This window comes from Drosophila biarmipes, chromosome X (assembly GCF_025231255.1).
Source record: "Drosophila biarmipes strain raj3 chromosome X, RU_DBia_V1.1, whole genome shotgun sequence".
NCBI lineage: Eukaryota > Metazoa > Arthropoda > Insecta > Diptera > Drosophilidae > Drosophila > Drosophila biarmipes.
The window spans coordinates 13,691,901-13,713,429 of NC_066611.1; the positions used below are offsets into that span (position 1 = coordinate 13,691,901).

The 21,529-nt window shown below is 40.3% G+C and overlaps 2 protein-coding genes and 1 long non-coding RNA gene across 6 annotated transcripts in view; 1 reads left to right on the forward strand and 2 right to left on the reverse strand.

Moving 5' to 3' along the window:
* Positions 1-18,088, forward strand: LOC108025709 (A disintegrin and metalloproteinase with thrombospondin motifs 7). 3 transcript variants are annotated; one of them, XM_050885101.1, is made up of 12 exons: positions 1-575; positions 6,973-7,630; positions 7,691-7,810; positions 7,870-8,441; positions 8,894-8,992; positions 9,063-9,176; positions 11,926-12,072; positions 14,544-15,109; positions 15,799-15,926; positions 15,992-16,366; positions 17,268-17,445; positions 17,493-18,088. In XM_050885101.1, the coding sequence occupies exons 2-12, from the start codon at positions 7,127-7,129 to the stop codon at positions 17,804-17,806; spliced, it is 3,117 nt and encodes a 1,038-aa protein (XP_050741058.1). In that variant the 5' UTR covers positions 1-575; positions 6,973-7,126; the 3' UTR covers positions 17,807-18,088. The 3 variants fall into 3 exon arrangements, with proteins under 3 accessions (XP_050741058.1, XP_016951749.1, XP_016951750.1); XM_017096260.3 differs by having other exon boundaries at positions 17,511-18,088; XM_017096261.3 differs by lacking the exons at positions 17,268-17,445; positions 17,493-18,088 and having other exon boundaries at positions 15,996-16,227.
* Positions 9,343-13,960, reverse strand: LOC127010700 (uncharacterized). The gene is made up of 5 exons (XR_007763421.1): positions 13,859-13,960; positions 13,318-13,512; positions 11,482-12,067; positions 10,726-11,027; positions 9,343-9,983 (listed from the first exon to the last, which is right to left on the reverse strand). It is a non-coding gene; the product is annotated as an uncharacterized LOC127010700 (long non-coding RNA).
* LOC108025711 (myogenesis-regulating glycosidase) overlaps positions 17,830-21,529 on the reverse strand; it is a 12,923-nt gene continuing 9,223 nt past the window's right edge. For both annotated transcript variants that reach the window (XM_017096262.3, XM_017096263.3), the window contains exons 5-6: positions 19,406-21,251; positions 17,830-18,322 (exon numbers count right to left, since the gene is read on the reverse strand). In XM_017096262.3, the coding sequence (XP_016951751.1) occupies positions 18,186-18,322; positions 19,406-21,251 (1,983 nt within the window). In that variant the 3' untranslated portion in view covers positions 17,830-18,185. The remainder of the gene's footprint in view (positions 18,323-19,405; positions 21,252-21,529) is intronic.

The window sequence follows — 21,529 nt, forward strand, 5'->3', positions numbered from 1 at the left end:
TTTTCGCCCGCGCTGCTTGTGCTGCCTCGCTTCGCGCAGAGAGTGCTTTAGAAAATATCTGCGGGGAGCCTCGATATATCCGATACGACGCCGGAAAGAACTGGGTCCGCCGAAGAAAGTGTGGATCCTATGATATATTGATTTGGTTTCGCACAGCCTCTGCGCAGACTTGTTCCCCGAGCCCAGGGAATATCATATTGCGTGTGTTTAAAGGAAATGGGAGTGCAGAGCCCGTGCGCATGCCTATGAGTGAGTGCTACTGATCCGAAACGTAGCATCGGTGTTTGGAAAAAGGCGCTTTTTCCGCCCCGCTCGGGCATTTCTTTTTTTACCTGTGAACCAAAGTGAACCGAAGTTCGCGACTTGTGAAATCTTCGGCCATTGTTGTGAAAGAGCGGCTGTCTGGTCTGGGGTTGTTCTCCTACCTGGCGTTATAATCGCCGCCTCTAAAATAAGAAAAAACTAAAGCTAAACTGCTGCCGTCGGGCTTTTGCTTTTATTTGCGGTTGAAATATTTGCGGGCTTCACCAACGGCGCCTTTCGGAATTGGATATTCCAGTTCGAATTCGGAATCGGTGAGTCGGGGCATCCGAAGAATGCGATGTATCTTCGAGATACGTATTTTGAGGCTGGCTTTGTTGTGGGCTAAATATAATGGTGAATTTTTTATAAATTATGCCACCTAATATTTTTTTGAGATATATTTTTAAAAATATTTATGGTAATCTGAGAAGATGTCTTAGGGGCTAAGTTTTTGAAGTAATAATCGTTTTTTTTTTATCTTATCTTTAATATTTTTAATAATTATTTGAGAGGTTATTTCTTTTAATATTTGTTAAATAAAATATTACTTACTTCTTTTATTTATTTATGTGTTTACAATTTTTTAGAATATTATTCATTATCATTTCTTAAAAATAAAAACTAAATTTTTAGTAGATCCAAACATTACTTGGTTTAATTTTACAGAAGATCACTATTATATTTAACAAATGTTATATGTTAAGTTATATATTTAAGACTTAACATATAACATTTGTTAAATATAATAGTGATCTCATATCAAAGTTAGTTAAAAGAAAGCTACAAATTTAAGCAAGAATTTGACTGTTTTGAAACATTTGGTATCCTTATAAGGCGCCCTCATCTATCTATATAAACCCCCTAAAATATCTAATAATTGCAAAAGAATGATCACTAAACGAAAGATCATAGATAAGTGAGTCCCATAAACAGCAGGCTAAATGATCATTGAGACGCCCCCGTCTATTTGTACTTTGCTATCATATCAACACCATCGATCTATGACTTTTAGGGCTTTTGCTATTCCCACTTCCTCTGCCTTTTTTCGTGCCCCAGTCAATTTCCTGTGTGATCTCAGCATGGCGACAACACCAAAAAAGAAGAAAAAAAAAAAAAAAAAACGAAGAAAAAATAAAAACACACACTTTTATCTCAGAGACAGAGGCGAAAAAAACAAAAAATAAAATACGACTCCCAAAAAGGGTAAAAATAAATCCAGTCATGTATGGTCACAAGCGACGAGATGGCAACAATGTCATGACAAATAAACTGAAATTAAATGATTTGCTTTGTGGTATTTTGTATGGGGTATTTTGGCCGCCACCAGTTGGCCCATGCGATACGTCGTCGGTCCATAAAAAAACACAAGAACGGCCAGAACATCCCCAAGAAATGGCAGTGCAAAAAGGCGAGTTAAACCCTCTGGCCCGGACCATCGGACATGTGTGTACTCGCTAATAACACAAACAGCAAACAAATGAAATAATAAATCGAACGACGTTGCCATAAAAATACATTTTCGGCCCACATGCGAGCGAAGCCATAGAGATTCAAATGTGCCCCGAGATATGGGAGCGAAAACATCGGAGTAACGTGCGATCCGGCGAGGGCGGGGCCGCGAAATTATCGCAGGGGGGTTGGGTTCGGGGCTCAGAGACCGGGGCCATCGGGGAACCCAGCCAACCCAACCATAGCCGAGCGAGCTATATGGAATCGTCGTTTTACGTGAAAAGCTTCATTTCATTCATAAAAAAACGCCATAAATGAAAAAGAAACGAGCAAGGAAGGTGGGCCATACGAACCTTTGATACCCCGGAATTTGTCCATTAATGTTTTACAATAAAAACCACCAGAAAATACTTTAATAATTTACCATAAAAACTTACAGAATAAAATAAATTTTCTTACTTTTTTATAAAGCCAATAAATTCTCAAAAACTTGGTTTTGAAAACAAGTTACAATCCTTCATAGTATTGGAATTTTTTTTAACAGACCATTTAGAAAACATTGTGACTTAAAAAAATCCTTATATTATATATATGTACTATATCACACAGATTATGATGATTTTATGCTTATAAAAAAAAGAAACTGCAACTTTAAAATGTTTTTTAGAATACCATTTTCAAAAGTTTCTAAATCTATAATCCGAGTACTATGTACAATGTACCTATATACATTATAAAGATTTTGAAAGTTTCAAGATATTGAAAAACCATTTACAATCCCTCCGCCTTATAATGCCAATATACTGAAATATTTTAAATATACTACTAAGATGGTATTTTAATATATATAATATATATTATATATATTTTTTAGTTTTTTAAGATATTTACTAAAAACTTATAAAAAAATTATTAAAGTAGAGTTTGCAAATATATCAGATTCTGAACACATTGACTATTCCTATTTAAAAAGTCAAAAATACACCAAATCTTTGGAAAATCCTACCTACCCTTAGTCGGCTATACTCCTTCTACAGGGTATTGAAAAACCGAAACCGTGTGCCAGCTCCATGTGCGTTTGCCTGAGTTTCTCAATGAAACTACAATGCATGAATGGCAAGACATATCAATGGAGCTTCCAGCCAATCCACTCGGATCCCCAGGCCCCGAGTGCCCCCGAAACACAAACTCCACATCCAACTCCGATCCATTTCGGTCCGGTCTGTGGCCTAGTCTGAATCCAAAGTCTGGGACTCGGTGCTCGGTGGGCTGTGTGCACTGGGAACCGAGTGTCTTAAATACTGGGATCATGGATCCGATCTGGCCAACTGGTGGGCGTACAAATTGCTTCGCCTCTCGGCTGGAGGCCTCCACAAAGTGAAATCGGAAATTCGCCAGCCAGAGGGTATTTTTTGTGCTTTTTTTCTCTTCTCATACATGTGGTCTTGGCCGCCAGGAAAGGGGAGGAGGAGTACGTGTATCCGATCTTGATTTGGCCTTTCATTAGCATAAATATTCGTCACCCATGATCGATGGTTGGCTTGACCAAAAACCAGAGGTGACAAATCTCGTGATAAATGTTGAAAATCGCCCAAAAGACGAAATAATAAAACGCCAACGTAGGAATAGTATAGAAATTGGGAAGTTTCGGTGGATTTAGTGCGGAGGAGGGACTGAAGAAAAAAGTTAAGATTTAATTGAAGTGAAATTTCCAAAATGAAAGCGTTTAATATGGGCAACGTCTCGAAATCACATGAGATCATGCGGGATTTGTTGGGGACATTTCCGAGAATTTCGATTGCATAGTACACCCCTCGCTCTTCTGAGTGAGGGCCCCCATTAAATATATGATAAGTTATTCAATATAAGCTTTTGGGTTTTTGGAGTAAGGGGAAGTACCTTTAAAGCACATAAAAATCTTTATCAAATTGGTCTAGACATACATTGACACATATAAATTTTTGATATATTAAGGTCTCTTAGATTACGAAATTTAAGATTATAAAAACATATTATAACTATCAATTTTATTGAGAATTTTTGTTTAAAGGGAAAGAAATACAATAGTTAGTAAGAAAATACGAAGAGTTAGAATAAGTTATCAGGAGTCTATATCGATATAATATCGATAGCATATCCGATTACTTATGATTTTTTTTGTTATCTTAAATGGTTTTTTGAAATATTTTGATGATCGATGTTAAACACCAAAAGGAGTGTTCGTCCTGTTCTCCCAACGTTTTCCAATCAAAATGCACCCAGTGAGGCTTGAAGAGGAGGAAAATGGGGGCCACGAGGTGGATATATATATATCTCGATCGGACGGGGAAGCGAGGGGAGTGGCAGACAGTCTGCAATCAATTGGCTGACATTTAATGGAGGGAGCCGTCGGGCGGCAGTGATTGATTGATTGATAATTAAGAGTGGCGCCTACTGGCATCCACCAGTCCAGCGCCGAACCGGCGGACCGGGAGGCACTGCAGCATAATGGGACGGACAACGGAGAGGCGGACAAGCGGACAAGCGGACGGATGGACAATGGCCACATTTTAATATACGATCATGTGGCGCTTGCTAATTTAGCTGGGAAGTCTTTCAAGTTTCGCCGCCGCGACTCGAATTAGATCCAGCGCATAAATATCGAAACAGGAATGCTCGTGGCGAGTGGGAATTTCGGGTATATCCAATATTTAAGCGCATATTTTATTGCCATCATTATGGCCATGATGGGTTCGCATCGAATTCGGAATAAAGAACGGCACCTGCGCCTCAGGCGCCATCTCCAAGGTCATTGGCGTTCGATAAGTGCTCTTTCTGATATCGGTGGGGTACTATCGAACTTCGATTATTTTGGATTTTTTTTGTATATTGAAAAAATATATTTTTTAGCAAAAAAAAAAAATCGTATTTTTAGAAATAAAGATGAACCATTTTTATTTAAGTGAGATAAATACTCAATACAAATATTTTACAAATCTGCATTAAATATATTTTTTTATACTTAAATTTAGAATATCTTTCTTTCTTATTTTTAACGCGTTCAAAAAATTAAAAAATGGTTATGAAATTAAAAAAGAAATAAGTATGAACTTATTATTATTATTTTTTTTTTTATTATTTATTTAGAGATGGATATTTGTTCTTTTTAATTTCTGAACTTAAAAGAAAATATGATGAGTTAATTTTAAGTAATTGTAATTTATTAATATCTTAATATCTTCTTTGTTTCTAAATATTTTACACAACAAAACTCTTGCTTAAATTTAAAATATCAAATTTTTTTATCTTTAACGCGTTCAAAAAATTAAATAAAGTTTTTAAGATAAAAAACGTATTAAACATGAACTTATTATTATTATTTTGTATTTTTTTTATTTATTATTTATTTTAATTTCCAAAATGAACTTAAAAGAAAATATGATAAGATAATTGTTATGAACTGTAATTGATTCATTGATTCATATATATTATTTTTTTTATTTTTTTTTAATTATTATTTTATAATTTATAATTTATATTTATAAATATTATTTTTTACTTTCCTAAAATAATCCTAATATTTGCCTTTTAAAGTGTGTGTATTTTTCGACAATTCTGATGGACGCAGAACAAAATTAGTTAATTTCTATGGTATGAATCAATGGCGGTTTTTCGTTGAGCTGGTATTTCCCAAAGTGTGTGTCATTTCGCAGAAAACCTGCCAATGCCGAGGTAATAATTTTTAATCCATTCCCAAAGATCTTCCGAAAAATGAATCCATTTTCAGGGTATGCAAATTTCGAAAGTGACAAGGAGTGCGATCTCCTGCTCTTGCCTCGATCGCAAATCGGCTTTTGAAGCTAATGAGCTTTTGTTTAATTTTATTAATGGAATTGCCAACATTTATCATAAATTACAAATCGTGATCGTGATAAGAGTGCGTCAATCTTTTGAATAATTAAGTTGTCGAGTTGCTTTGATACTGACTAGCCAGTGCTTTTTTGTTGCTGTCTTTATTGTTTTGGTTGTTGCTGTCTTTGAAGAGCCGCGCTCGGAAAAAAATTTGCTTAATTTTATGGCCCGTGGCTTTATTGTCTATGTTTTTTTGCTCTTCGCCCAACCGTTGTCTCTGTGCCATCTCGAAAGTGTTTCTGCTAAAAGCCCAGAGCAAATCACCCTTTATTTATTATATCTGCCAGTGGTCTCTTTCTTTTTATGGCCAGAGGTTAGTCCCAGCCCAAATCGGCCGGATGGGCTGCGATTCGATTGGATTGGCTGGCCAGAACAACAGGTTGTGGGCTGGATGGCGCCAGGTCGGCGGAGAAACCACAATGATAGGCAAAAAGGGGGAACCGCAAAATAGGCACAGTACTTCAGAGATTGATTGCCCCATTACCACTCGAAAACTGAGGCACTTGGCGTCATAAATAATCGCTAATTTGCTACTGAAAACGGAAGGGAATGACTGGTTAAAATATGGCATAATTCAAAATAAAAAATAACTTACTTTTAACCCACTTTTTGATATTAAAGTAAAATATATTTAAACATTTTTAAATTTAGTTAGAATTTTATTGATTGTATGGTAATTTTTGGGATTTTAAAGATCGTTCAAGGGAAGCCCTTTTAGATAAATACAAAATGGTCAAAGAAGCATATTTTGTTTTTAAAATTTTTTAGAAAATTATTATAACAAATTAAAAATAAAAAATTTTAATTTTGCAATATTCATTTTAAAAATTGTAGGTCATAAAAATTCCTAATAAATTATCTTAATAAGTTGCTTGTTACAATTTTAAAATATTTTTATGAAGGAACTAAGGAATAAATATAAAAATAATAAAATTTTCAAATATTCATTTTAAAAACCATAGCTTATTTAAATCTTTAAAACTTTAAGCAATTGGATACATATTAAATAAAATGTTACTTTGAATTCCATATGCAGATATTTATTTTTACTAACTAATTTCTAAACTGAGATTATATTTGCAAACCTTTTATATATTTTTTTTTATATCATAGCTTATTTAAATCTTTAAAACTTTTATCATGTAATTAAGTATTTTATTTTATGATTCAAATAAATAAAGTTAAGCAATTGGATACATTTTAGATAAAATGTTACTTTGAATTCAATAAGCAGATATTTTATTTATATATTTATTATTTATATATTTTTACTAATTTCTGAACTGAGATAATATTTGCAAATCTTTTATATATCTTTTCTTCAACCAGAGCTGATCTTGACCAGCCCAAGATCCGTAGTATGCGACCGCTGCCATGCTGCTGAGACAACGGCTGGACAACGGCTAGGGCTGTGGTTAAGGATCGGAAAAGGGATCGGGATCGGGATCGGGATCGGGATCGGGATCAGCATCAGGATCGGGTCATGGTCATGGAAAGCAATAGGATGTGGATCAGAACTCGTTGGTTGGGCCTAGTAATCTTCTTTTTTCTGGTGGTGGAAACACACGGAGGAGGAGGAGGCGGAGCTGTCCCCCTTTTCGGCCTCCATTCCGACGAACTGGTGGCGGGTGAGGGGCAGCTGGTGGTGCCACGCCGAGTCCACCCCGATGGGGCGTTCATGACCCACTCGCTGGACTTCGCGCACGATCGTGACCATAGGCGGCATCGCCAGAGGCGTAGTTTGGGCTCGGAGCAGGCTGAAGAGCCGGTGGACCTGCACCTCCAGGTGCCGCTGGCCAATGAGACACTGCATCTGGAGCTCACGGCGCACAGCTACTTCCTGGCCCCCCATTTGGTGGTGGAGCGCCATCGGCGGGATCTGCGCACGCGGTCACCATTGACCCCGCGCCACCTCAACTGCCACTTCCACGGCAAGGTGCGGGGTCATACGGTCACCAATGTGGCCATCTCCACCTGCTCCGGACTGGTGAGTAGAACGAAAAGGGTCCAACTCCTTCAATGTTGTTATTTCTTTAAATTTGCCCAGGTGGGTCACATCCGGACGTCCAGCAATGAGTACTTCATCGAGCCCTCCAAGCAACACGAGCCGCATCCGGCCAACGGTCATCCGCACGTGGTCTTCCAGCGCTCCTCGGTGAGGCCCAAGGTGAGTTGGTTCATCCAGTGCCTTGCAGTTTTCATGCCCCATCGATATTGATCCCATAGCATGCTGCGAGAAAGCGCAACAAGAACAAGCGCAAGCGGGGCGGCGGCTCGGGCTCCGGAGCGGAGGTCAGCAACTGCGGCACCCGGGAGCCCCGCCGGCGCATGGAGACGCGGCTGGAGTGGCAGGCCAGGGGCAAGGTGAAGATCCAGGGCGGTCGCCAGATCAGGCGGCACCACAAGCACAAGTACCAGCGTCGTCATCAGCAGCAGCAGCAGCAGCAGCAGAAGAGCCACCGGGTGCCGCACACCAAGTTCAAGTACGAGACGCAGTTCCAAACGGAGCAGGACCAGCCGCACCTGGCGGTCCCGCCCAGGCGACGGCGGTCCATCAGCAGTCCGCGGCACGTGGAGACCCTGATCGTGGCCGATGCCACCATGTCGGCCTTTCACAAGGACCTCAACGGCTACCTGCTGACCATCATGAACATGGTGTCCGCCCTCTACAAGGATCCCAGCATCGGCAACTCCATCGAGATCGTGGTGGTGCGCATCATCCAGCTGGACGAGGAGGAGTCCCAGCTCCAGCTGAATCTCACCCAGAACGCACAGAAGAACTTGGATCGGTTCTGCAGGTGGGTTTTCTAGTGTTAAATGGGAGTTAGGTTTCTTTTGGGAACTTTTTAAGAACTGTGGTATATGAAGTTTTCTAAAGATCTTGAAGTTCTTTTGGGAATTTTAAAGATATGTTGTATATTATGTTTCTCAAAGACTTGCAGATCTTTGAGGATCTTTTAAGATATAATATATACTAAGGTTTAGAAAGAAGTTTAATGGTTTACTAAAGAACTTAATAACTTAATGTTTTTAAAGATAAATTTTATAATATTTTTTCAAGTACTGGAACATTCCTAAAGATATGTTATATATTATGTTTCCCAAAGAACTTGAACACCTTTGCGGATTTTTAAAGCACTCTTTTATATTATGTTTCCACACAACTATTATATTGTTTTATATTATTATATTTAATTTTAAAATATTTTTTTTATTTGCAACACAATTATTTCCCATAAAACCTTCGAAGTTGGCAGCACAAGTTGAACAAGGGCAGCGAGAAGGACCCCCACCATCACGACGTGGCCATCCTCATCACGCGCAAGAACATCTGCGCCAACAACTGCATGTGAGTGCTTGTGGGGAAGGTAGATAACGATGGCATAGGGGTTCCGAAACTATATCCGATTTATCCGCAGGACCCTGGGCCTGGCCAACGTGGGTGGCATGTGCAAGCCGAAGCAATCCTGCAGCGTCAACGAGGACAATGGCATCATGCTCTCCCACACCATAACCCATGAACTGGGGCACAAGTAAGCTAGTCACATAATAGTAAATACCATCTATAGTGTTTATATTTTGGGGGATTTTCGGGGCATTATTTATTGATTAGAACATTATCAAACCGAATTGAAAGAATTCCAGTTCTTAAGGCAGTACTTAGGAAGTTATGGGAGTCATATTAAACAATCTTTCATTAAAACCATCTTAACTGAAATTATATAAAAGCATGCTTTTGGAACTCAACTAGATAAATTCTGTATTTAAATTACTCGTTTTTTCTCAACTCTGCCCGACCAGTTGTGATCTTTGAATGAAGTTTAAGTGTTGGGCCGGGCAACGTAGACAGGTAGCCGGCAGCGATTTGCATTGCCACCTGCGGCGCCAGACGTTGGCCAACAGCAACAAACACACGAACACACTTGCCCCACGCGCTGCGATCCAATCCGATTTCCGATCCCCATCCCCAGTCCGATCCACTGGCCAAGATTTATGGCCAGCCCAATTCGTTTAATGAATGAATCGCCAGAGAGATACAAACAAAAAAAAAAAGTGACTACGAGATACAACCAAGAGCACGGTTTACCTGGTTTCCAGCTCCAGCGAGGCGGCTAAGTGGACGCGACGGATGCTTTGACACCTGCGTGTGCTTTTCTGCGACAATGATCGCCTGCGTTGCATATGGCATACTCAGATTTGCATTCAGATACACTCGCGATCGGATCACCTCGCGGTGCCCCTGCTTCCTGCTCGATTCAAACTCAATTAGTCGAGCGCAATGCTGGAGACACCAAGAGAACGGCAGAGGTGGCCTCCAAGTCACGGTGATCTCGGAGTCACTAAATCAAATAAAATAGGGGTGAAAAAACTCTGTTAATTAAAAAGTTTATAAACCATTTTCAAAGGTATCTAAAAGAATGCAATGATAGGTATAACTTCATTTTTGTTATCACCCGAGATTATCCCATAAGTTATTAGGTCATCAATCAAAAAGATATTGCTACACCCTATAGGAAAATACATTTAAATTCCTTTTCACACTTTTATAAAACCAAAACGTATATTAATAAATTTATAATAATCAAATAATTTTCAAAGAAATCCAAAAGTATGCAATAAAAAGTATCTATAAAGTATAATCAGAGATTTAAATTAATTTAGTCATTTTCAGATTACTTTATTTTACAATTTTATTGCAAAAAAAAAGATTATTTTTATTTCTAGTATGCTTTTTTTTATCAAGTAGCTTTTGTCAAGTGGCTTTTTTAATTTGTTTCCTATTAAAATTTATAAAGGTAACCAAAAGTATGCAATGAAAACTATAGTCTTCTGTTCTTGTTAATGGAAGAGTAAGCCCTCTAGTTACCTTACCTAGGATGAATTGAGTTTTTTAATGATTATGTTCTAGTTAATGGAAAAGTAGGCCTTCTCAGTTACCCAACTTAGGATGAATTAAGTTATTTAATGACTAGGAAAACTGCTGCGTCAGCTTCTCTACTCTATGGTACAATTACGAACATATTTTCCATTGACCCTTACACAATACTTGAAAAGGGCAAATGATCTACTGCCGGCAATTACCTGGAACCGAGTGATTCACGGTGATCACAGCATTGAAGTCGATCGGCACACCCAGACACTCCGACTCGTTCCACCTCACACCCATTCGACAGCCGGGTCCGGTTTTCGCTGGCTTATCGGGGGAGCTGCGGATTTGGATCGGAATGGATCCGATCGGATTGGCTTGGCTTGGCTTGGATTGGGTCGGTCGCTCGATGATCGCGCCAGGCTGCCAGGTTTTCCAGTTTCCAAGTGGCTGGCTGTGGGCCGCCTTCTGTGCCAGCATACACTGGGAAAAAACCCATATAAATTGGCCATAAATTCTAAAATGAGATATTGTATTCCAAAATCAGAAATTTTTATATTAAGAGTGCTACTGTTTATTATTTGTTAGATGAATAGTAAACATAGAATGGATTTAATATTTATTTTTTTAAAGTTTAAAACAAAAAACATTTTCTTATTTCATAAAGAATAGATATATATTAGCTTAGCATACAAGAAGATTAATATTATTAAAAAATTATTCAAAATAATGATTTTTAAATTTCCATTTATCAGGCAATTTTAATTTACTTTCGAACTTTAAACTTATTTTTATCTTTATTTGCAAATTTTTAAAAAATGCTGTATAAAAGATTTTTTAATTTTTGAGATATTTTGCAGTTTAGAAAACTAAGATATAAAGTTCAAAAATAAACTAAAAAGATAAAAGATTTTTGAATTTGCAAACATTTTGAAAAGGCTGTATAAACATTATTAGATTTTCTTACTTACACTGACACCTTTTTTCTCCGAGTGCCTCCCAGGGGCCGTCAGTCAGTCTAGCGTGCTCCGTCCGCGATTGACTCAGCGCACCCCCTCCCGGGGTCCGAGCCCTCCGATCGGCCAAGATATAGTGGCGATGGGTTGTGTAAGCCGACCGGAATCGGAATCTCCCTGGGCGGCAGAAACAGGTGGTTTGTTTTTGTTTTGCTGGGTGCTGTTTATGTGCTTTTCGTCGGATATATCTGCTTGTGTGAGTTAGCAACGATTTGCTCCGAATTGGCTATTATTCTATTAAAATATTCAGGTTTTAGAGTGACATGGGGGGAAATGGAATGAGGGGGACTTCCCCAACGACAATTTGCAACTTTGTATCTACGCTCGGCTCTTCAACTCTTCGTCTTTTGTTCAACTAAACATGTACCCACATATTTCACCAATTTATTTTCCCCACAGCTTTGGCATGTTCCACGACACCGCGAAGATTGGCTGCCATCCGCGAGTGGGTCCCATTGTGCACATCATGACGCCCACCTTCGGGGCGGACACCCTGCAGGTTTGCTGGTCGAACTGCAGCCGCAAGTACATCACGCACTTCCTGGAGTAAGTAAACCGCATAAAGTATAGAATAAAAGTCCTGAATTACGGCACTCAAACTTTTGTCAAAAATAAGATTTTCAGATTAAAGCCAAGTCTACGATATTTCTTTCCGGGTTTTCAGTCGTAGCTCAGCCAAATCAAGGCGTACAGCTAAAAAACCGACTGTTTTGGAAACCTATTTGAAAAAAATGTATTTTTTCCAATTTTTAAGGGGTCCCATCATGATTTTTTTAATTTCAGATTTTAGCCAAAAAAAACTATACTTTTTTAGGTTTTTTAATCGTAGCTTAGCCAAATCAAGGCGTACAGCTAAAAGACCGGCTGTTTTGGAAAGCTAGCTTAATTTCCTAACGATCTGCATCATTTTTGGAAGAATTATTTTTTTGACCCATTTTTCCATTTTTTTAAGGGGTCCCATGATGATTTTTTTAATTTCAGATTTTAGCCAAAAAAAAACTATACTTTTTTAGGTTTTTTAATCGTATCTCAGCCAAATCAAGGCGTACAGCTTAAAGACCGACTGTTTTGAAAAGCTAGCTTAATTTCCTAACGATCTGCATCATTTTTGGAAGAATTAATTTTTTGACCCATTTTTCCATTTTTTTAAGGGGTTACATTCCATTTCAGATTTTAGCTAAAAAAAAAAATATACTTTTTACGTCTTTTGATCGTAGCGCAGCCAAATTTAGTTTCAGGCCAAAAGCTGTTTCAACCTTTTAATGTTGCAAATGGCACTTTTACAAGGAGGAAAACTTATTTCGGCAAGCCGAAAATTACACAGATCCAGATCCCAAGTTCTTAAAACAACTATTCGATATATCCCACCTAATACTAAATATCAAAATACACTTTTAATACACACATCCTAAGCTTAAATAATATATAATATATACTTGTGTACATTAACCAATGCTTTTTATTGTCCCAGAGGTTCGCACAGCTTTATTTGCATAGGTCTTGAGTCCATTAACAACATCAACATGATTAGGATAACCAAATAATAGAACATCCTTATAAAATGATATAATAAATAAACTCCTGATCAATTTCTAGACAATTTTTGAACGCTGATACGTTTGCATTAGTGTACAGAAATAATTGCAAATAGAGGCAAGAAATTACAATGCATCAACTTGGCAGCGTTAAATGATTTTCAACTATAATGGTTCCTATTTGGCTTTTCTGATTCAAAGTACTTGGTTTAGCTTAAGGGATAACTTAAAATACTTAATTCACTAAGGTACATACCTGAAGAAGTTTTCGATGCTCTGGAGCGATGAAATCTGCATTTATATCCAGTAACCATTGCAACACCTCCATATCTCTCCATACATATCCTGTGATCTTTCCAAAAGCACTAACACACACACACACACAATCATTCTCTGGAACTTCCGGTCAACTGGTTTTTCGAGTGACCATAGCATCCATTTTTAGCTAGACCTAGAAGAAGAAGAGATCAATTTGTTATTAGCATTATGACGTGGCCAACTGTAAACTTTATAAATTTGCATAACAATTACGTAATTGTTCAAGGTTATTTATACAACATAAAACATTAAACATATATTGTATGTTGTATGTTGTATGTTGTATGTTGTATGTTGTATGTTACATGTTGTATGTTACATGTTGAATGTTACATGTTGAATGTTAGATGTTGAATGTAACATGTTGAATGTTTTATGTTTTATGTTTTATGTTGTATGCTGTATGTTGAATGTTACATGTTGATTTATATATTGTGGCGACTTTAAATATTCCACTAACACCTAAATAAGGTTCATACCTGGTCAGGATCTCGATGCACTGCATCCTGGAGCCTAGTGGCACCTCCATATTGTCCAGTGATCTGTCCAAGAGCACCAACACACACACACAAACACTCGACGGAACTTCCGGTCAACTGACTGTTGGAGTGGCCATAGCCCACAGGTCATGCATTTTCGAGCTAGAACTAGTTGGGAATTATAAGCACCCACAGAAGAAATTATTTTGTAATTAATATTTTCGCTGACGTGGCCATTGTAAAATTTAAATATTAGTTTATAAATGCATAATTAAAGTTTATTTTTACAACATCAAACATTTAACATGTCTTAAGATGTTAGTTAAATGTTTTATGTTTAATGTTACGTGTTGTATATAAATTTTTTAAATACAATTTTTAATTTTAAGATTTTAGTTTTAACATTAAACATGACTAAAGTTGTTAGTTATATGTTTTATGTTGAATGTTTTAAGGTACACTCCTGGACAGGTTTTCGATGCACTGCATCCTGGAGACCAGTTCCTTCTCCGTATATATCCTTGATTTGGTGATCAACAATCCTCGAAAAAGGAGCATTTTTCGCCAAAATCGAAATCCCAAAAAATACTGACTACTGCTGACAACTATAATATATAATATCTTAATTAAAAAAAAAATTAAATTAATTTAATTTAATTTTTGACCGTAACTCTTCGAATTTCAGCCAAGGACTGGGCGAGTGCCTGGACGACCCGCCGACGCCGCTGGACGAGTACAACTACACGGGCGAGCTGCCGGGGATGCGGTACAATGCCCGGGGCCAGTGCCGGCTCCAGTTCAACCTGACCACCGACAGCGAGGTGGGCGCCTGCTCCACCCCCAACGAGTTCTGCTCGACGCTGTGGTGCCGGGTCAACGGCGAGTGCGTCACCCACATGCGGCCCACCGCCCCGGGAACGCTGTGCGGGCGCAACAAGTGGTGCCAGAACGGCAAGTGCGTCCGCCGGGAGGAGCTGGCGGCGGTCAACGGCGGCTGGGGCGAATGGAGCGAGTGGAGCGAGTGCTCGCGCAGCTGCGGCGGCGGAGTGTCCACCCAGCAGAGGGAGTGCGACAATCCGGTGCCCGCGAATGGAGGGGTCTTCTGCATCGGCGAGCGGAAGCGGTACAAGATCTGCCGGAAGCGGCCGTGTCCAGCCGAGGAGCCCAGCTTCCGGGCGCAGCAGTGTGCGAGGTTCGACAACGTGAGCTACCAAGGAGCCACCTACAAGTGGCTGCCCTTCTTCGACAAGAGTGAGTCCTCAAGATCTAAAGATTATGTATAAAAAAAAATATTTTTTTTTTTAAGTGTAACATGGATTATAAAAAAAATTATATTGATATTTATTAAGTAAAAATATCGATAGATTCGATACTTTTGATATAGAAAATCTATTTAAAATCAATTGATTTAGTCCAAGAAGAGCATTTCTAATTTTTTTTCTAATTCACCCATTTCTTTACAAGTATTACTTATACAAAAACCAAATCTATATGTAAATATATAAGTTTTATAAAAAAGATCGATATATCGATATTTTTATTAAAAGAAATTTCTTATATTATTAGAATGTACAATAATGCACTGATTTAAAAAAGCCAAACTTATTTTTATAGATATGTTTTTAAAGTATTTAAACTTTACGCAAAAAATCCTATTTAAACACTATTGTAATTTTAAATTAAAATCCTAAACTATTTAGTAGTCCCTCCCAGACATTTCCGATTATATAAAATATTATATTAATTATGGTAGGTTCATAAATAATTATAAAATTATCGCCTTAAAACAGCGGTCGCTATTTTGGCATGGTAAAAATCTCTGCTTAGTCTCTGCCGCCACACAAGCAGTATTTAGGATACAAGCATTAAATAGTTTTTTCACAACTTATTAGACAAATTTTGTATAATGTTTTAATATCACCACTGTGGCTATCCCCCAGACAATCCCTGCAAGCTCTTCTGCAGCGACGTGGACGACACGATAATCGCCAACTGGGGCTCCACGGTGCTGGACGGGACGCCCTGTACGCTGGGCACGAACAACATGTGCATCGACGGCATCTGCAAGGTAGGGTATCCCGAATCCCATGTACGATCTTATTGAGCCCTGAGCCCGAACCGCCTTTTGTTCAGAAAGTTGGTTGCGATTGGATCGTCGACTCGGAGGTGCAGGACGATCGCTGCGGTGTCTGCGGCGGTGCTGGCGATCAGTGCCAGCCGGTGAGGGAGACCTTCGCGGACCCGTTCGCCGCCAAGGACGGCGCCTACGTGGAGATCGTCACCATTCCGGCGCGGGCCAGGCACATCCTCATCCGGGAGCAGGCCAACTCGGCGCACTTCCTCGCCATCGCCGCGGCCGCCGGGGATCGCTTCTACCTGAACGGGGACAGCCTCATCTCGATGCCCGGCGAGTTCGAGATAGCCGGCGCCGAGAGCCTCTACGACCGCGTCGACGAGCAGGAGACCATCACAATACCTCAGCCCATCCAGCATTCCATATCGCTATACGTAAGTGGGCCTTCAGAAACATTATATATGACTTTCAAGAACTCTTCAACTAAAATAAAATAAAAAACAGAATTTGTTTTAATTTTTAAGCAGAGAAAAACTAACAAAAAATATATATATCTTTCAGAGTACTTAGAAAAATTATTATTAATATATAACTTTAAAGGTCTTTTCTAAACACATGTGTAATTTTCTATATATTTTAAAAAATATTACCAAAAAAACTAGATGCTAAAAAAAAACAAGATCTAAATATTTTTTATCAACGAAATTTTACTGGCAAAAAATTATTTGTTAATTTAAAATTATTCTTTACAAAAAAGAATTGCTTCTGTATTATTAAACCACTTGTAAAAGAGAAATGATCTATCAAAGTTTTATTTTAAAGGAGAGAGTCTTTAAAAGATTTATAATTATATTTTTGACGCTAGAAAATTTGACTAAATATTTTTGAATATTTCCTTAAGGTATATATTTTTTTACAAATGTCGAAAAATGTTTGTCGCTTAACAATTGCCTTAGATGTTCAACCAAATTTATCAACCATATATATCTTTTTTTTTAAATTAAAAATAGTCTTAATATTAATGGTGCGGCTTAAGCATTAATTACCAAACAAAAGTTTTTTTTTTGGACTACTGAATTCAGCAAAAAATGTTTTTTTTAACTTTAACTTACATTTTTTGGTATTTTTCGTTTAGCGATTTCAATATTTGTAAGGCACATAAGTAGATTTATTTATTCTCATTAAAGATAATAGATAATATGTTATATTAAGTTGATTCAGTTCTTCTGATTAAAGCTAAGCTACAATATTTAGAGAGGCAAAAGTATGGGATCCTCTGTTATTTTTTTTTTTAATTTTCTAGAATTCTTACCGCTTTTCCATTGGCTTTTCCAGGCGATAGTGCGCGGCAATGAGAGCAACGCTGGCATTTTCTACGAGTTCACGCTGCCCGCCCTTAATATAAGTGCTGGAAGGCAGTTCCTGTGGCGCCTGGGCAACTGGACCACGTGCTCCGCCAGCTGCGGGGGCGGAGTGCAGCACCGGGAGCCCGTCTGCCAGGAGAACGGCAAGGGTGAGTCACCCTGTTTTTACCAGCAAACAAACATAATAATTAATAAGTAATAACCAATGCCAAAGCTCTGGGCGACACCCTGCCCTGTTGGACGCACGCCAAGAACAAGAGGCCCCTGCGGCAGTCGCGGGGATGTGGCGACCAGCCGTGTCCTGCCCACTGGTGGCCGGGTCCCTGGCAGTTCTGCCCCCTCACCTGTCGTCCTCCAGGAGGGGCGGCCACTCCTCCGCTCCGCCGGCGATCCGTCGTCTGCCTGGACCAACACGACGTGGTGGTGGCCGATGCGGAGTGCGGTCTCCTGCCCAAGCCACCGGAGATGGAACCCTGCGAGTCCTCGCTGCCCGATTGCAGAGCCAAGTAGAACAGAAAGAGTAAAACCCTATATTTATTAACAGTACTTCAACAGTACTTCATAATCGAACATATTTATTTAGCGAGTAAGCGATCATCCCAGATGTACTTAACTAATCATACGCACAAACGAACAAACAAAAAAAAATCGGAAATTACATAGGCTAAGGATAGTGCCTAAGCTCTAGCGATAAGGCATCTTATGTATTACGATCGCGGGCTTATCGATAGATATATAGTATATGTACGTGTAGTATGTAGGTTACTCAATACAGAATAGATGTATGCGGAATCGCCGGCTGTCTATGTAGTTCATATCACATGGGTGGTGGTGTTCGGGGCAGCGAATGGATGTTGGTCAATGGATGAGGCGGATGGGGAGATCGCCCCTAGAACCTAGTGTTGTCCGGCATCTTGCGGAAGTAGGCTATCTTGTCCGTGGGCACCCGGTAGCCGTGCATCCAGCGACTGCCCTTCCGCAGCGACCCATCGATGCCGTCCTTCCACACGCCCTGCGGCAGGTACACTGAAAGAATAGGTATCGAATTAATAAAGACTTAACCAAGTTTAATAGGACTTTCTTTGGATTTGGGTGTGGGTAAACAAATATTTAATATATCACGTTTGATGACACTTTCAGTATATAACAAATAATGTAACTTGAATAAAGCTACTTTTTGGGATTCGCAAATTTAATATTAATTTAAAAGCAGTTAAATTTCGAAGACAGCAATTAAAAAAATTAAAGCATAGGGAATTGAATCTCTAATGTGTGTAGTTACCAATTTCCCTACTTTCAAACTATTAAAAAAATGTGAGCATAAGAAATTAAACCTCTAATTTTTGTAGTTACCAATTTCTATACTTTCAGTATTAAAAATATGTAAAAAAGAAATTAAAGCATAGGGAATCGAACCCAAATTGGTAACTACATAACCAATTTCTGTACTTTCACTATTGAAAAAAAGAAAAAATGGAATAGCATAGGGAATCGAACCTCTAATTTGGGTAGTTACCAATTTCCCTACTTGCACTATTAAAAAAATCTAAAAAAAAAAGAAAGCATTGGGAATCGAACCTCTAATTTGGGTAGTTACCAATTTCCCTACTTGCACTATTAAAAAAATCTAAAAAAAAAAGAAAGCATTGGGAAACGAACCTCTAATTTGTGTAGCTACCAATTCCCTAACTTTCACTATTAAAAAAGGATTCAAAAAAATGTTAAGCATAAGGAATCAAACTTCTAGTTTAGGTAGTTGCCAATTTCTCTATAACCTTTTTCAAAAAATTTCAAAAATAAAACATGTTACGATTTTTTTTCAATATTTCGAACAATTAACAGTTGATTTGGATATCGTAACCGAACTTTCGTACATTTAAAATCCACTGCTTGAGCAAAGGTTTCTATAAAGTTATAAGTTATTTTTGAATTTAGGAAAGAGTTGTATAACTTTTTAAGTCCAAAAAAACATAACTTCCAACTTGAAGACACCTAAAACTAATTTAAAATCAACTACTTCTTCTATTTTGATAACTCTTTTTTAAGCCGCTATATAAAGATCTTAGATCTCTCTCTTTAGATTTCTTTGTACATCACCAGTAGACTCACCCTCTCGCTCCTGCCGCTTGGCGTGCAGAATGGGCGCCACGATCAGCTCCTCGCCCACGGAGAACTCGTCGCTGACGATGAGGCAGGCGGGGTCGTGGGGGTCCATCATCCAGAGCGGTCGCACCAGGGGCAGGCCCTCGTCCATCGAGGACTTCAAGTACTTCTTGAGCAGCGGGATCACATCGTTGGTGCGCACCTCCTTCAGCTCCTGGGCCACCCGGGTGACCAGGTCGCTGCGGTACTCCGAGGGCAGGTGGCTGAACTGCATGGCCGGCATGAAGGTGGCCAGCTGCAGCCAGCGGATGAAGAGTTCCGGATCGGGCAGCGGGGGCTGGGCCATCGAGTAGAAGGAGACCATCTTGGAGAGCGGTCGCTGCAGCAGATAGTCGCCTCCAATCACGCCGGGCAGCACAAAGGGATAGCCAATCACGCCGTAGTTGAGCACAGCGCCCAGCGTCTCCCTCAATCCCTCCCAGGTGGCGTTCGCCGGCGGAGTGCTGAGGAAGGTGGGCGGCTTGGGCACCACACTGGCCGTGGACACGGCCATCAAGCCGGCGCCCTCCAAGCTGGCGGTGAACAGCCTGGCATACGTATCCGGATTGTCCAGCGTCTGGCGGCACTGATAGTAGTGCGGCAGATTGTAACCGGTGCCCAGGTCCAGATAGAAGCTCTGCACTCCATACTCCTCCTTCAGGCGCTGCAGCTTCTCCAGCAGCCAGGGCACCGAGGCATTGTTGGTGATGTCCAGCACTCCGGCGCTGGAGCTGCTCTTGTACCGCGTCAGCGCGGGAATGCTCCGCTCCGAGTGGCGCTCGTAGATGAGCAGTTTCCGCTTCACTGCATCCTTGAAGTTGGCGCTATCCGTGCTGATGAACGGCTGTATGGTGAGGACCACCTTGAAGCCCCTCCGATCCAGCACTCGAATGGTGTCCTTGAGCGTGGGAAACCGGGCCTTGTCCACCGTAAAGTCGCCGATATTCTCCTGCCAGAACTCATTGATCACGATGTGACCCAGGCCCATGGCAATGGCACTCTCCGAGTAATCACAAATGGCGGTTTCGTTCAGGGAGTCGGGGGTTTCGCCATGCGGGATGCGCCACACGGGCTCCTCCAGCAGGGAGTTCAACACCTCCATGTCCAGCTTCTTGAGGCCATCCCACAGGCTCTGCTGGGTCATCAGCATGTGCAGACTCCGCATGTCCTCGGTGGTGCAGATGCGGTAGTCCAACTGGGGCAGCGGGGTCAGGCGGTTCACAAAGGTGAACTCATCGTTGGCCGCCCGCAGGCAGAATCTGTTCTCCGTCCGGTTGACACCCAGCTGCAGGGGCGTCCTCTCGCTCACCTGCATGGCCACTCCAATCGAATTGATGAAGTACCTCTTCACCCCGTTGCCAAACTGATGGATCTTGCTGTCGCCGGAGGCGTAGGGGGCGAAATCAAAGTTGGCATAGCTCAGGGACCACTCCTGACCCTTGGTGACCCCGCCGCCGAACCACAGGCCGTTGTCCCGCTTCAGTTCGTAGCAGTCGGTGGGCAGCAGGCCCGGGGTCAAGGCCTGCCACTGCAGGGTGTAGCACCGGAAGACGCCCTTGTCCTCGAAGTTCAGGTGCAGGCGGGCCACCCCGTTCCACTCGATGCACACGCTCCCATCGCTCCGGCGATGGTCCTCCAGGCAGTGGAAGGGAGCCGTGTCGAAGCCCAGTGTTACGCCCAGCTGGCCCGATATCACCTCCTTGTCCTCGTGGCTCAGGATGCGGAAGATGCGGTCGTGCGAGTTGAACTTGAGCTTCTGGAAGTAGCTCTTCGTCAGCATCTGCTGGTGGTAGGCCACATAGGCGTAGCCAATCTATGGAAAGAGGGTTATACATTAGAAATGGGTTTCTGGAATGGTATTATAGCGGTATTTTTTTTAAATTAACATAACATTAATAACATAAAAAAAGAATATTAGATATTATATGATTATGGAATATGAATATGAAAATAAAATACTAATTTGAAGAACTACAAAATAAATACCAGAAATACCATAAGACAAGAAAAAGGTTTATATGTTATATGTTTGATACCACAGTATCAGAAAACTAATAAGTTATGTTTTGAACTAAGTATAAGTTAGAGAAA